This window comes from Grampus griseus, assembly GCF_964374135.1.
Source record: "Grampus griseus genome assembly, chromosome: 13".
NCBI lineage: Eukaryota > Metazoa > Chordata > Mammalia > Artiodactyla > Delphinidae > Grampus > Grampus griseus.
In genome coordinates, this window is record NC_139007.1 from 68,471,632 (window position 1) to 68,487,559 (window position 15,928).

Genomic DNA, 15,928 nt, shown 5'->3' on the forward strand with positions numbered 1-15,928 from the left:
AATTGTCCTGCCATGTAAATGAAGTGGCTGACACTATTCCTTTGCCCACTTAAAATAGAAATGACCTGGCAGGCGCACAGCCTAGATCTCCATTGCTCAGATTGTCAGAAAAGTGGTCATTTAGGACGTCCCTGGTGGTGCAGTGCTTAAGAATCTGCCTGCCAATGCAGGGGACACGGGTTCGAGCCCTGGTCCGGGAAGATCCCCCATGCTGCGGAGCAACTAAGCCCAGGCGCCGCAACTACTGAGCCTGTGCTCTAGAGCCCGTGCACCACAACTACTGAGCCTACGTGCCACAACTACTGAAGCCCACGCGTCTAGAGCCCGTGCTGTGCAACAAGAGAAGCCACCGCAATGAGAAGCCTGCGCACTGCAACGAAGAGTAGCCCCCGCCCGCCACAACTAGAGAAAGCCCATGCGCAGCAACAAAGACCCAACGCAGCCAAAAATAAATAAATAAATAAATTAGTTAATTAAAAAAAAAAAAAGGAAAGTGGTAATTTAGTTAGTTTATGATCTCCATTAACAGGGATAATTGAACTTGGACTGTGGTGTGAATGTTTTGCCTAGGTGTAATATTCTATTACTTGTGTGATGGTGGACAGTTTACTTCAGCAATTGACATGGGTGATATATTCAGATTATGTAATGTCACGTTTGCATTTCTAATTTTCAGTGGATACAGTGTGTTACAGAAATTTTCAAAATTTGCATCATCTGTGGATCCTAAGTGACCTTTTGTTTCACATGCCTTTTTTTTCCCTTTAGAGCTCTCGTTACCCTGGATTTTGATTACATATATTTACAAAGTTTTATTGCTTCTGCTCTAATAATAAAGATGTTAAACCCATTTTTTCAACGTGCATGCTTTCCTCAGGACATCGATTCCTTTGTAGATTTCCCATACCTTTTCATAGTAATTTTCAATGATTCAATGGTATTTTATATTAAGAGAAGGACTATGATAAAACCTATTATTATATGTAACTTATTTCTATGAACATTCTCTGCCTCTCAAAAATATGAGACAAAATTATGAGATGACAGTAATAAACATAATGGCATTTTGTTTCCTGGTGTGTTTCTAAAGTAGGTAATCTTAGCACTGCATTGATCTTTTGGCATTTACTGGTCTGTGTGTAGCATTCCCAGTAGGCTTGCTGATTCTTCTTGGGCCTAGCTACTGGTGTAGTATTCCTGCACTCACCAGATTGCTCCCAGCACTAGGAGTTCCAGCCATTCGTTTTGCAATTCCTATGACCTGTGGTTTGATCACAGGTCTCAAGCTGCCTCCTGCTTTTTCTAGCCAAGCTGTTTTTCTTGATGACAGAGGGTCTACCTTCTGACGTCAGAGCCCCAGACAAGTCCAGACAGTTCATTTTATTTCTCGTGCTCAGACTGGAAACTAGTAGAACAGTAGGTTGCCAAGTATGGAGACACACGTTCTGTAGAAAAGGCAGTGGCTGACACTCGACTGATGTGCTTTTTGTGTTGGCCATCCCCCTCCTGACCTGCTATTTTAAGCTCCCCCTCTCCCGTTTTTATCAAGGAATTAAACATAGTTATTTTTAAGTGCATCATTACAATGTTGTTGTGTTAAAAGGGACTTAAGGGAGTGATCACTATGTATGACGTTGCCTCATTATTTTGAATAGGTTAGAATGTTTGTAATAAATCCAAAACAAGTTTTGTAATAATTTATGAAGTGTCTGCTTATTTTTCATGTCTGCGTAGAAGGTCTTCCTACTGAAGAAATAAAAAACGTTCTGGAGAAGATATTATCAGAATGGAAGAATATATCCCAGCATTTGGAAGATCTAGCAAGAAAGATTCGGCTACAGGAAGATATAAATGCTTTTTTTAAGCACCTTGATGAGCTTGAAAAGACCATAAAGACAAAAGAGGAGTGGGTAAAACACACGCCCTTTTCAGAATCTCCCCAGCAGTCCTTGCCAAGCTTGAAGGATTCCTGTCAGGTAAAGACACAACCATCCAGAACATGACAGATTTCTATGTCCAGTCCTGTATTTAAAGAAGATGCTCCTTGTATCATGAACTTTAGGTTAATTCTGCTCTGATTAACTTTCTGTGAGGATGTTCATCTTCAGCGAATCATGTGGTCATATTTTCTCTTCATAGCAAGAATTAACAGACCTCCGTAGCCACCACCCCAAAATTGAAATGCTGCGTGCAAGCTGCTCAGCCCTGAAGTCTCAGCCTTCTGCCCCGGATTTTGTTCAGCGGGATTTTGAGAGCTTTGTGGGCCGTTACCAAGCTGTGCAACAGGATTTAGAGGAGCGTCACCAACAGCTCGAGAACGGTAGACCCATTCTGTTGCGTTTTTTTATTAGACAAGTCCACCATCTCCTTTCTCAGTTTGCCTTAGCTTAAAAATTACTCCCAATATTTAGACCTTCAGTACACTTGCTTGTTTTGCACCAGCCTCACTCTGTTTTCCTCTGTGCCTGGTCCTGTTCCAGTTCTTAAAGTACGCTCAGACTATTTCCTAGATTCACCCTTGTTTGTAAAAATGCAGACAGCTTTCATGTGCTGTTAAAATTGGGTTAATAGAACATGATGATTTTTAAAGAGTTTTTTTAGGGATGTTGTTTCTCCTTTTCACTGAAGGAGGCCAGCTGATAATCATTACTAGCAGGCCTAAAAAGAATGATCACTTGCTTCTGTTTGCTCAAAATGGTTAAAGTTTTAGCAATGCCATCTCCTCTTTTCAAAGAAATCGTGTTCCTCTTTCAAAGTCTGAAAAATTTTCAAGAGTTTTTACTTCTGAAATAAGCCTGGTTTGGGAAAGTTAACTGTTCAAGGTTTTGAAAGCTCATCCCTCATATATTATATTTTTTTCTCCTTGGCTTTTAAGTCAGGAATTGTGCTGTATTATGTAACATTATGGGGAGTACATGCTAAACAGCTACACACTTAACCATACCCTTCCTTGCAGCAATCGTAGGTTATGTAATGACTTGTAAGACTCTGTATGTGCATGGTAAGCAAATGTATCATGTTTCCTTTCTTCTGGAAAGGCATTTGGCCACCATACTCTTTGTTTATTGAATTCAGTTAACTTAGACTGTGAAGCGTTTGAGAGTACCTCCTTTTCAATTTGCTGTTACAAAACATGCTTTCATTTTTGACAAAGCAGTTTAAATGTTCAGTTTCTTAACTTTAAAACAATTGATAAATTTATTTATTTTTGTTTTTAATTGTGGTAAAATATACATAACATAAAATTTACCATTTTAACCATTTTAAAGTGTAGAGTTCAGTAGTGGAAAATATATTCATATCATTGTACAACCCATCCCCAGAACTTTTTTGTCTTGTAAAACCGAAACTCTGTACCCGTTAAACAGCAGCTCTTCATTCCTTCCTCCCTCCAGCCCCTGGCAACCACCATTCTACTTTCTGTTTCTATGAGTTTGACTAGTCTGTATACCTCACCTAAGTGGGATCATAAAATTTTTTGTTTTTTTGTGACTGGCTTTTTTCACTTATCCTCAAAGTTCTTTTGTGTGGGTTGCATGTGTCAGAATTTCCTTCCTTTTTAAGGCTGAGTAGTATTCCATTGTATGTATACACCATATTTTGTTTGTCCATTCATTTGTAGATGGGCATTTGGGTTGTTTCCACCCTTTGGCTGTTGTGACTTTTGCTGCTACTTGGTTTCACCTCTTTGTGCTTCAAATGAGCTGGCTTCCTCTCCACACAAGTGTTGCTTGTCTGTAAATTTGACATCAGTGGCTGAAGTAGACATCACTCCAGCTGCCTTGTGCAGCCGTTATTTCTCAGGGTACCTGTGCGACCTGGCTGTGGTGTTCAGCGTAACGTCCACCCCTCTGTGGGTAGCAGTTTGTCTACACGCCTGAACTTAGAGGAAGACTGGTTGAGGGGATCTTTGTCTCCTTTTATTCTTTGTGTAGCTGCTGGGGAAAAGGAGATTATATGAGACAAAAGGAACATTGTAGTACCATCTGCAGAGAGTCATTTCATCATGATGAAATGAAGAAAAATGATGGTGGGTTACTTAACATTTCAAACATCAACATCCGCAGGAATGAAATCAGTATATGACTCTCAGAAATGCCAATGCAGTGATTTATTGTGTCTCTAACAGAGACCCTTTTTAATCTTAATTACAGAGTTTAACTTCTTATGTATTAGAATTCACTTATTAAATAGGAAGATTAACAGTATGTATAACAATATTAGTTTCCTGCCATTATTTTCTCAAAGTAAGTATTTTTCAATAAACAGAACTGAAGAGCCGACCTGGACGTGTGTATTTGGAAACATTGAAAACGCTGACAGATCTGCTAAATGATTCTGAAAATAAGGCCCAGATGTCTTTGAATGTCTTGAATGATCTTGTAAAGGTGGAGAAGGCCCTGCAGGAAGAAAAGGTAATATATATTATAGGTCCTAAGACCTATAGACCTAAGAAGTTTAGGCTCATTTCTAATATCTCGTATCACATATTTTGAAATATTTTTTCAGCTATTTAAAAAATATATCAGTTTTGGTCAAAATTAGTCAAACATTTCTTATATTTCTTATAATTTGAAGGTTAATCACTAATGTAGGACCGCAGCTAAAAGATAGTTATTAAATATTTTTAATAGAATAAAAGCATCTTTTCTCCTTCTGTTGTGACTAGCTTAAAATTCTCAACCATATAAAGTATCCTTAATGAAATGAAGACAATCGATTGTGTTGTTCTTTTACTGTATTGAATGAAAATGCTTCCCTGGTCATTTAAGATATGTGCCTCTGCACTATTTCGTCAGATGCAACAGATCCACCATGGAGCCCAGCACACTGGGCCCTCACTGGGCCTGTTGTTCTGCTGGTTTTTAGTGCAGAGGATACATTGTGTCTAAACGACACACAACTCATGTAGCTGTGACTTTTTTGATTACACTTATTCTTTTTTCATGAGTTTTTCACCATCCTTTTTTGATCAAATTCTTTTAAAAAAGTGACTTTGACTGTTTATAGCCAGTATTATTACATCTGCACAGACAAATTATTGTGTGTATTTTTAATCTTGAAAACTGTTTTCCAGGCCGTTGATGAAATCCTAGAGAATCAAAAACCTATACTGCATAAACTTGCAGAAGAAACAAAGGCTTTGGGGAAAAATGTTTCTCCAGGTGTAGAAGAACTGTATAAGCAAGAATTTGATGATGTTCAAGGAAAGTGGAACAGACTAAAGGTCAAGGTTTCCAGAGATCTGCATTTGCTTGAAGAAATTACCCCCAAACTCAGAACTTTCGAGGTAAATCTAAAGGTGTTTAGGAGTTTAAGTTTATTACAGAGTAAAATAGTAACTATCAGTAACTAACTATTATTTGAGTATTTTGCATTCTTTCTGGCCCCATTTATAAATAAACTTAAGTTTATTTCGTACTTAAGTTGGCATGTGTAAATCCCAACCAAAGACATACTTGTAATGTGCTGTGGAACACATTTATCTCCTTTGGCCTTGCACAAAGGCTTCTTGGTAGAGGTCAACTGGATGGAGAGTTCCAGAGGAAAGGATAAATGTGAGGATGTAGGAGAAAGTGGTCAAAGTCCACGTCAGATGGGATAGTCAGAATTTTAACATTTCACCTGTGAGGAAGATGGAGAAGTGAAGTAGTGAAGTTTCCAAATCACCTGGTTTTCTAATAGAAAAGGTCTGGATGAAGAATGAACCAATCGCACCCTCTTCCCTACCGCCCACCCCCCCCCCCCCCAGTGCCTTTTACCTTGGTCTTTTGTGGGTTTTTTTCCTCCACTGATGTATCCCAGGGTATACTTCTCGTACAGTGCCTGGCACAGAGAAGGCACTCAATAATATTTTTCAGTGAGTAAAATGAGGTTAGTAATAGGAGATTTAGATTTGGGGATATATATATGTGTGTGTATATGTATATATTATATATTTGGATTTGAAGATTTTACATATATATATATATATTTGGATTTAGATCCCAAGAGAATATATATGAGATTAAATTTATGAATATGTATGAGACAAAATTTATGAAAATTATGTTTTAAAAATCAAAATCAGAGAACATGTGGTAGAAGCTGGTAGACTATACAGATCAGTGTGAAGAGATCCAGAAAGACCAGCAAGTGTGGTGATCACTGAACTTGGAGGGAAGCTCTTTGACACAGGAGTCAATGGGCAATTCCAGTTCATGACCAGGAGAATAAAGATGGCAAGAGCTCTGTGTGTGTGTGTGTGTGTGTGTGTGTGTGTGTGGTGGTAGTGGAAGGAAGTGGTTTTCTCTAAGTTTAAGCTGCAGTTTTACAGTGAGATCTCATTAGAACAAACCATTAATTTTGAAGAGGAGGGTTTTTTTTTGTGGTTCAGTATTTTTGGCTCATTTAATTTTGTGAGTGGATCCACTTCCCCTTGTCTGTCTTCAACTGCAATTCTTTCCAACTTTAAAAACCCAAATTACCCTTATTCATAATTTAAAATTTTTGGTTATGATCCAAGCATTGGATTGTCAGTGGTTCTCAACCAGGGGTCATTTTCCTCCCAGAAGGACATTTATTAATGTTTGGAGACATTTTTGGTTGTCACACCTGTGGGGAAGGGAGGGTGCTATTGGCACCTTAGTGGGTAGAGGCCAAGGTTACAGCGAATGCACAGGAAAACTGCCACAATGGAGGAATTTTCTGGCCCAAATGTCAGTAGTGCCAAGGTTGAGCAATGCTGGATTAAGTATTTCCCACACAGCTCATGTAGCTGTGACTTTTTGGATTATACTTATTCTTTTTTCATGAGTTTTTCACAGTTCTTTTTTGATCAGATTCAAAGATCATTGCTTTGTTTTCATATTTAAATCTGAAATGTGGTTTGGGAAATTTACAGGTGAAGATTAATCTAATGGTTAATCTCCTTTGACTCTTAAAAGTGTATTTATTTTAGGGTTAGCTAAATGCATGCCAATATTTTAATATGGAAATTAAAGAGAACAAACATTCCTCCAAAACACAAAATAGAGTCCTGTGGTGATAGTAATCCAGATTTAGGCTTTACTGGGTTGTTACTAATGTAGCAAATCCAGGCACTTAAAGTGGCCAGTTGGAGCATATGCCACATTTATTTCCATTAAAAATATCTCACTTTAAGCACCTGTGTCTGGATATTTAGTTTTTTTTTTTTTTGATTGCTTTTATTACAGTAACAGATTTGGAATGTAAATTACAAATTTTTAATTTATTTTTTGTTTCCTAACTACAAGATTGTTGATGATGTCAGTATTCCCTAATTCAACTTCTTTATTGAAATAGTTATTTCTAAAGAACATTTTTGCTCCTTTATTTGCTTTGAAGGAATTGCTTGTTACTTAATTACTCACAATTCACTTAGAAAAACTTTTACTTTTTCCCCTAGAGATAATTGCAGTAAATATTCATTTACAGGTTAAAATTGTTTTTCCCTTTTCAACGACCTGGTATCTTTTTTTTTTAGGCATTCAAGTTCTACTTGTCTTTAAGGCATGAAGTACAGTAGGTTTTTGATTCAGTGCCAATTTATGATGATGCTTCTTAGGAACAAAGTTTATTTTTAAAGTACATTTTAAATTATATAAGAAATACATAAATACTGCTCACTGAAGACATTGAATAATCGAGAAGTATTGAGAGTGAGCATTTAGAGTTCCCTTTCTTCCCCAATACCGTTTCCTTTCCTGGAGGCAGCTAACATTAACAGTGATCCTTGCCGAGGTTAACATACTCAAAGTCAGGAAGAAAAGTTCCTGAGTATTACTAATTCGAATCATTTTTTCCACACTGACAGAACCAGATGATACTGGAACTCCATGAGGGATATGTAAATAGACGGTACACAAATGCATGAGTATGGATTGGAGTATCAATCCCACTACTCAAAATAATAATGCTTTTCATTGACACAGCACATTTAAACTTTGAAAGTATTTTCATAGCTATGCAGTTACTTTTTTCCTACCATCCTACAATATTTGTCCGGTTATCTTGTTATCTGTTTATGTGCAAGTTTTAGTTTTCTGTTATTTGTTGACAAATAGTGTTTTCCTTATGTGCCTGCATTTCCTTTATCTACATGGCTGATTTCTTTTGTACAGGTAGAGGTTGGGCCAGCATTGTTATTCACAGTGTCATGCTCAAATATGTTCTTAAATTCTTCTTTTTTTATCTATTCCATGCCAAATTAATGACCTCACTTCCTGTACTTAAGAATTAAAATGTTAATTGGTGCTTTTAAAAACTCTCATGGAAAGACCTACCACTCCTTCCAGGAAGCAAAATATTTAAAAATACACAAAAAAGGTAATATTTTCACTGTTGATTTTACTGACATTACTTTCTTATGAATTATGGGGATTAAATATTATAAAATCCTAAGACGCTATTTATCACCAGCAATAATATTTTTGAATTCAGGGGCTGCAAGGGTAGGGTATTTCATGTTATTTCCTTTCCTGTATTCAGTGTCCCCTGCAGGGTCGTATAACCATGAAATTGTGAAACTGTCCTCAAGGCTCGCACAAAACTCCCTTATATTGGTATTTACCAATGCTCCCTCCTCTTTGGATCGCCTCTTTAGCCCCTTCTTCTGTTTGCAGACTTTCGTGTCATCTCTTGCCCTGATAATCCCATTACCCTTTAAATCTGACTCCTGCTTGCAACCTCTCCTCTCTTGCATTCACTGTCTACACTGATGCCAGTTGTATTTCTGGAAAGGATCTGGTTGTCTTTGCCATAATAGTACAAAGTGCTCTCATGAACATCTCATAGCTCCTGCCCTTTCATCGCCCTGGAGCCCTGTCCGCATCTTCTCCTGTGCACTGCTTCGGGTGGGGAGACAGTGTGGTGGGTCACAAAGAATACATTGGACAATTGCCTTTCTCCGGAAATGTCATTTACTTGCTAGGAATTCACAGCCTCCTCGGCTCATCCTTTAAGTGTTAGCTGCTTCTACAAGCAGTCTTTGGTCTTACTCACCATCACACCTGCAGCTAATTATTCCCTTTTCTTCTACACGTTGTTTACACCTTCCCAAGAACCCGGTCTCAGGCCAGCTTTTATTATGGTGAGACCTGCCTGTCTGTCCTCCCCCAGGGCATGAGCTCTTTGAGCACAGGAACCTTGTCTGGTGTACTGCAGGTGAGCGGATGTGAAAGGCTCTGCCTTGCAGGTGCCTACAGACATCATACACACGCGTCGTGTCTAATGAGGTTGGACCTATAAAATCTAAATGCCCAGTTGTCCTTGGCAGGACACCCATGTAGTCATACCTCTTCCTTCGGTTGCTGAGCAAAGACACACACTGAACACTCTGTGTTCTCACGCAGAGTGGGGAAGGGGACATGCTGGAGCTCTAAGACATGCAGAACCAGGTGTAGAAATTACTTTGGAACACATTTCAGGGTAAAAACCCAATGGTAAATATTTTCTAACAAAAATATGCAGTATAGCTGATTTAATTCTTTCTAGGTAACATGTAACTGATAGAATGATCTCATAAGAGTTTTTTTTTCTCATTCTGAATGCATTTTACTTTAATAAAGGGAATATTGGTGCTTTCTGAACCTTAAATTTAAGAACTCTGGTGGTTTCTGCTAAATAAATGTAGTAGCAAAGTCACTGTTGGCCTTCCTTACTAAGCAAGGGAACACTTTTTAGAGTGTTTTGAGGTTAATGAACATTATAAAACAAACAGAAAACCCTACTGCCTTAAAATACTGTTTTAATTCGTTTGCCTATATCTTGGGTTAGATATTGGCTGCTTAAAAAGCTGTGGACCTTCCAACAGATGGGGGAGGAGCAAAATAAAATGCCAAGAATTTAGCTGTGAATAAAATCCTGGGAGGAAGTTGTGTACCGTGGAATCTTACTGTATTGAGTCCAGAGTTACCAGGCTTCAGATTTCCTCTGTCCCTGGCTCAGGGGCTGGGGGCTAGGAGATGGGGCGTGTGGGGTTAAAGGAATTGTTTTAATGACCTCACATTCCTTTTCTGTGACCCAGCAGCAGGTGTTGCTCATCCAAAGTGCTTACAAATCAGCGCTTTTGAGCAGTGATGGTCAATGTAGCATTTTGACCCCTCCAAACAAGAGTGTTCCATACTTTGGTTTTCAAAACTACCATATTAGTCATTTTATATTTCTTTGAGAATTTATGAGTATAAATAGGAATGAGAAATGCTTACCCTAGATTAGTACTTACAGTTTGTTGTTGCATGTGAAATAAGAAGAGACATTTATTTTAGAAATTTACTAGTATTTTAAAGTTTTTCGTATTGCTCTAAAAGAACTGAAGTCTCCCCAGAGAAGATAGAAAGTTAGAAATTACCCAGTTTAAATATCTCCATATATCTCTATTCCTATATCCATTCTGCAAGTTGATGTAGATGGTGAAAAAATTAAATACTCATTATTGTGCATTGGAGCCTCCTAAGTGCATCAGCTGAGTGGGTTTTAAATGGGCAGAGGAACGCTCTTCATGTGAGCACCTTCACTTTCTTTGTAACCTCCTTGCTGTACAATTGACCTAAAGATGAGCAGATTCTGTTTTTTTTAAAAAGCACAGGAAACATCTGCTGCAAGTGGATTGAGATAATATTTTCCTTCTAGGGAAAGAGGAGATACTAGAGGGCAGAGCAGAGCTGTCTGTCTCCTGCATTTACCTGCACACAAATGGCTGCTAGTAGTGATCTTAGTGATCTAAAAACCTTTCCCGCACTCTGTAGCCACAGGGTAGGGATGCCTTGTGAAGCTTCTGTTATCAGGCATTTCTAGAGTTTGGGCCTTTCCTCCTGTACTTGGCTTCCTTCTGCTGAGCTGAATTTAGCCGGGTCTAGTCAGAACTGTCATAAGCAGTAGTTCTCTCAAACAGCCACTTTTGAACAGTTATGTGATGGAACAAGCATTAATGTTGGCAGCATTTAAACACATTAAACGGATGCTTATGCAAATATGTACTCACCCTGGCTACTCATTCCTATGAAGTGTCTGTTTAGGAATAGACACCAGAACCTGAAGTGGTAATTCTTTCATGGGGTTAATCTTGGTAGTAAAGCACTTGATTTTGTAGGTCTGAGTAATACTAGCTACCATTTACTGCATACCTGCTCTGTACCATCTCTGTTTTTCAAAACAATCAGGCGAGGCAGTTGTTATTATTCCTGTTTTATAGGTGAGCTATGGAAGCTCCCTGAAGAGAAATTGAGAAATTAGTTTCTCAAGCCCTCATGGCCGGTAAGGTGCTGGACTACGTATTCAGACCTTGGTCTTTCTTTTCACGGAGCACACTGCCTATCTTAGAACTCAGTGTGGTCAGGATTACCTGCAGGATTTTTAGTCATGAAAACACTTTTCAGATTCCTCTCTGTTCCCTTTGTTCCTATTGAGATGATCAGTTGGTCTACGTGGTTTGTGTCTGTTGCTTCCCTCTTTCTTTCTTCTCATGCTTCACTGTAAGAGGAGGGGCAGGTGTGTGTGAATTGTGTGTGCTCACAAGGGTCTGTATGTGTCTGAAGGAGGGAGGAAGGGGATTGATGCCATAAAATTTCCTCTCCTGTGCCAGTGATGGGGCTCACTGAGGCTTCTTGCTTCAGTCAAGGCTGATTGTGGTTAAAACCTTCTTGGAATATAATGCTTCCATATAAACTTCAAAAATTCTTGGCCCAGCAGACTATCCATTTTCCTTATTCCAAACTAGATTTAATGAATTGCCCAGTTACACGGCAGTAATGCTGCCTTGCATTCTTAAAAAGTTCAGGCTGGAGATTAACAGTGCACGAAGTGGTAACAAGTTAAATGGACAGTTAAAAAGGCCCTTTATGAACTCTACAGATACATTCGTACTTTCTCTGTTTTTGCACTTTTATCTTTTACACACCCCACTCCACCCTGCCCTGATCATGTCTTCCTAAGCAGTCTTCTAGGATAAGATCTGAGAATGCTGGAGCAAACCCAGAAGAAGAGATATGTCACCAGTTGAAAATATATAAGAGTAGTGTGGGTGTGTGAGAATAGTGACAGACAAGCTGAAGAACAGAGGGAAAGGAAGCTTGGGGAAAGTGCACAGTGTGACTGAAAGGGCTTTCAAGTCTTGCTTGGGAGAAGGGGAACGAGGAAGTGCTTGCACAGGGTGGTATAACATGAAAAGAGTAGACAGAAAGGCCCAGCTATATAAGCACTTTTTGCTTCCCATGTTCATCAGAGAATGACCCTGCAAATTAGAAAGTGGAGAATGGTCATTATTGAGGGTGCATTAGAGCCTGAATTATGAGTTAGATGGAAAAACGACGCAGTCCTTCAGATGCCTAAGTCTACATCCTGAGTAGCGTGGGATTTTACCCATGATCTCAAGGTCCGATTATGCAACTTGTGAGGAAATTACTAGAAAAAAATGGAGATGGGTGAATGTCCTAAATAAGGGGGAACATTATTTTCTAGAAGCTAAAGACCTGAAGTAAGCTTGATGTCAGTTCCTGGCAACGCTGTAAATGAATGATCAACCAGAGATCTTCCATGTGCTTAGGAAAGAATGTGGTGGTCACCAGCAGTCAGCATGGATACCACTCAAAAGCCTTGTCCGAACTCATTTCCTAAGTACTGCTTGCTTTTATCTATTTTTTGGAGGAGGGTTACTAGATTATTAGATAATACAGATTCATAGTCTCACATTTCATGTGTGCTCATTTAGTTCAAATAATGCTGACAAACTATCATTTTGGGTAAATCTTGATATCAGCAAAGTATTTGAGAAAATCTCTTATAACCTTATCAGAAGGAAGTGGAAAGCTACTTAGATGCTAGAATTATGTTGATTCCCATGTTTTGAAAACGAAGCTAAAAGTTTGTTGGTTAATGAATGAGATGGTGTCCTCATGGGGGAATGCTCAGATAGGCACTGTAATTGGCCTTATTTTTCATCTGGAAAAAAACCCAAAACCCAACCCAAAAAAACCCAACAGAAAAAGGATAGCTCACTGTCAGATTTGCAGATAAGAGAAAGCTGGGAGGCACAGCTGATAAGAAAGTGGAGAGACTAAGAATTCAAATCATTCTGTTGGCTTTTTATTGTAGTGTTAACTAGTATCGTTAACATAACAAGGCAAAATTTAATATTTATAAATATCAAGTTCTGAATTTATTACAGATGTCAGTTAAACAATATGGGATAGGGAAAATGTACTTTTGAGGTAGTTGTGTGAATTTTGGAGTTTTAGCTAACCATAATATTATGAATAATATATATCTAAACAAATTTAAAAAAATGAAGGAAACAAAATCCAACTCTACAATAAGAAAAATAAAACTGAAAAAAATTTAGATGGCATTTTCTGAATGTAATATCGATATGTGAAATACCAGTTAGGTTCCATCTTCGTCATTCATTGCAACATTTTAAGGATAAGAGTACTTGGTTCTCGGTGGCATATTTTAAGTACATTAAAAAGTTGATGTAATTTTCAGAGCATGTTGATCAGTGTTGATTGCAGTATCTGGGTATCATGTACTAGAGCATCATGGAAAGAATTGGGAGTGTTTAATCACTAAAAGACTAAGGGAAGACATAGTGGCTGCCTTCCAATCTGAAGGTTATTTTTGAATAAGATAGTTAATTTATTTCCATTCCTAGGGAGGAATGAGAAGCAAATAATTGAGGAAAATACAAGGAAACAAATTCAGCTCAATGCAAGGGAAAATAACAAATCAGACTAACCAGTGATGGATGGGGGACCTTGGAAAGAAATGACCATCACTTTACTCTAGTTTTGGAGCTCAAGTTGGACCTAATTATTTGCATTCTTCAAGGTCCAGTTCCAGTGTTACTACCTGTCTGAAGTCTCATTCTTTCTGCAAAATGTTCCCTTTCTCATTCCCCCCAGTACCACGCACAGTAACTGGATTACAGTGGGTGCTTAGTAAATGTTGAATGAAAGAATGGAGCTGGGTGGTGGACCATACTGGGTTCTTAGATAACAAGGCATCGAACCACAGAACTAAGAAAAATCTATTGTATTCCCTCCACTGTGCTATTTATTGACTCCTGCTTTGAGTAGCCAACTTAAGGAGAGAATTGTTCTAAATTATATGAGAATGAAAGATTGTTAAGCTGATTATACCCAGAAAAGCATTTTTTACCTTTAATTTGAATTTTTAATCATAGATATTGCTCACGTTAAGCAAAATAACTTTGTTCACTGGAGAGTGTTTTGAAATTTTTAGAATGATCAGCAAGATATCATCTCATGAGGATTTTAGGCAACAATGAAGAAAATAATTATTTTCAATGTTGGAAGTTTAAAAAAGAAGGAAATAAAATAAATGAAAATGATGCTATCAGAGTTTTGAAAAGTTGCCTTTTTCCCAGTAGCAATAGATCTTGAGATGTAGTAGGTTGAATGCCACTGAGTAATATCCCCCTTTGTTATTGTGTTTCATTTAGGCTGATTCAAAAGTCATTGAGAAGTGGATGGGTGGTGTGAAAGACTTCTTAATGAAAGAGCAGGCTGTCCAAGGAGATGCCGAAGGGCTACAAAGACAGCTTGACGAGTGCTCTGTGAGTTCTGCTGATCTAGGGAACCTGCTGTACTAAATAACATTTTCTTCTTCTTCTTTATTATTTGCTGCTCTTATTAAAATTGTAAGAATATGACATGACAATAAACCTAGATAAAATATCTTTCATCATAAACTTTTTTTTGACTTTATAGCTAGTCATCAAATGACTGACTTTTCATATTTCTGTTTTTGGCCATGGTTATAGGATTTTAAAAAATTTTTATTTCGTATTGGAGCATAGTTGATTAACAATATTGTGTTAGTTTCAGGTGTACATCAAAGCGATTCAGTTATACATATACATGTATCTGTTCTTTTTCACATTAAATTTTGGGTGTAGAACATAAGATCAATTTTAGTTCATTAGTAGCTGCTGTTTTTTTTTTTCTTTTGCGGCATGTGGGCCTCTCACTGTTATGGCCTCTCCCCTTGCGGAGCACAGGCTCCGGACGCGCAGGCTCAGCAGCCATGGCCCAGCCGCTCCGCGGCACGTGGGATCTTCCCAGACCGGGGCACAAACCCGTGTCTCCTGAATCGGCAGGCAGACTCTCAACCACTGCGCCACCAGGGAGGCCCAGTAGCTGCTGTTTTATGTACGGTGACAATCTTAGTGTCATAATTACCAGTTGTATATCGCTCTTATTGTGCCACATGGTGAGGCTTTAAGAAAAACATATTTTACAAATGAAGTTTGCCAGTAATACTTCCTGCATTTTATATTTGTTGAAATCATTAGGCTTCTCTAAATTAATTAAAAGCACTATTCCCTGCTGAGAGTCAAGTATTTCCAATCTAATTTGGCAGATGGCTATATGAAACATCCAGGTGAAATGAATTTCTTAAGACAATGTTTCTTAAGTAGTTAAAAGTCCTGACTCCCAAGCAGTCTGTTCTTAAAATATTTGCAGGGATACAGGCAGACAAACTGTAATAATGGCATCTACTTATATAGGCATGAACCCAACAAGGGCTTATGTTATGTTTTCAGGCATTTGTTAATGAAATAGAAACAATTGAATCATCTCTGAAAGACATGAAAGAAATAGAAGCTAACCTTCGAAGCTCTCCAGTTGCTGGAATCAAAACCTGGATGCAAACAAAACTAGCTGACTACCAAACACAACTGGAGAAATGTAGCAAAGAGGTGAGTTTTTAAACTTCACTGCCTGTGGTTTTCAAGAGGTAGATAGTGGCTTCTCTTGACAGAGCAAACTGATGTTATAGCCCATCCAGTTTGAAAAACTGTGGTCTAGAATAACTACAGCATGGGTGGCAGGCTGGGGCCAGAATTGGGTCATGTTTTTTTAATGAAGGGAGGGTGCTCTTGTACCTTTGGCCCCTGGGTGGGAATGAG

The 15,928-nt window shown here is 38.3% G+C and overlaps 1 protein-coding gene across 4 annotated transcripts in view; it reads left to right on the forward strand.

Moving 5' to 3' along the window:
• UTRN (utrophin) overlaps positions 1-15,928 on the forward strand; it is a gene marked incomplete at its 3' end in the record, with an annotated part of 496,004 nt that overhangs the window by 155,004 nt on the left and 325,072 nt on the right. For all 4 annotated transcript variants that reach the window (XM_082668645.1, XM_082668646.1, XM_082668647.1 and 1 more), the window contains 6 exons: positions 1,735-1,976; positions 2,140-2,320; positions 4,270-4,415; positions 5,078-5,290; positions 14,459-14,572; positions 15,563-15,718. In XM_082668645.1, coding sequence (XP_082524771.1) covers positions 1,735-1,976; positions 2,140-2,320; positions 4,270-4,415; positions 5,078-5,290; positions 14,459-14,572; positions 15,563-15,718 — 1,052 coding nt within the window. The remainder of the gene's footprint in view (positions 1-1,734; positions 1,977-2,139; positions 2,321-4,269; positions 4,416-5,077; positions 5,291-14,458; positions 14,573-15,562; positions 15,719-15,928) is intronic.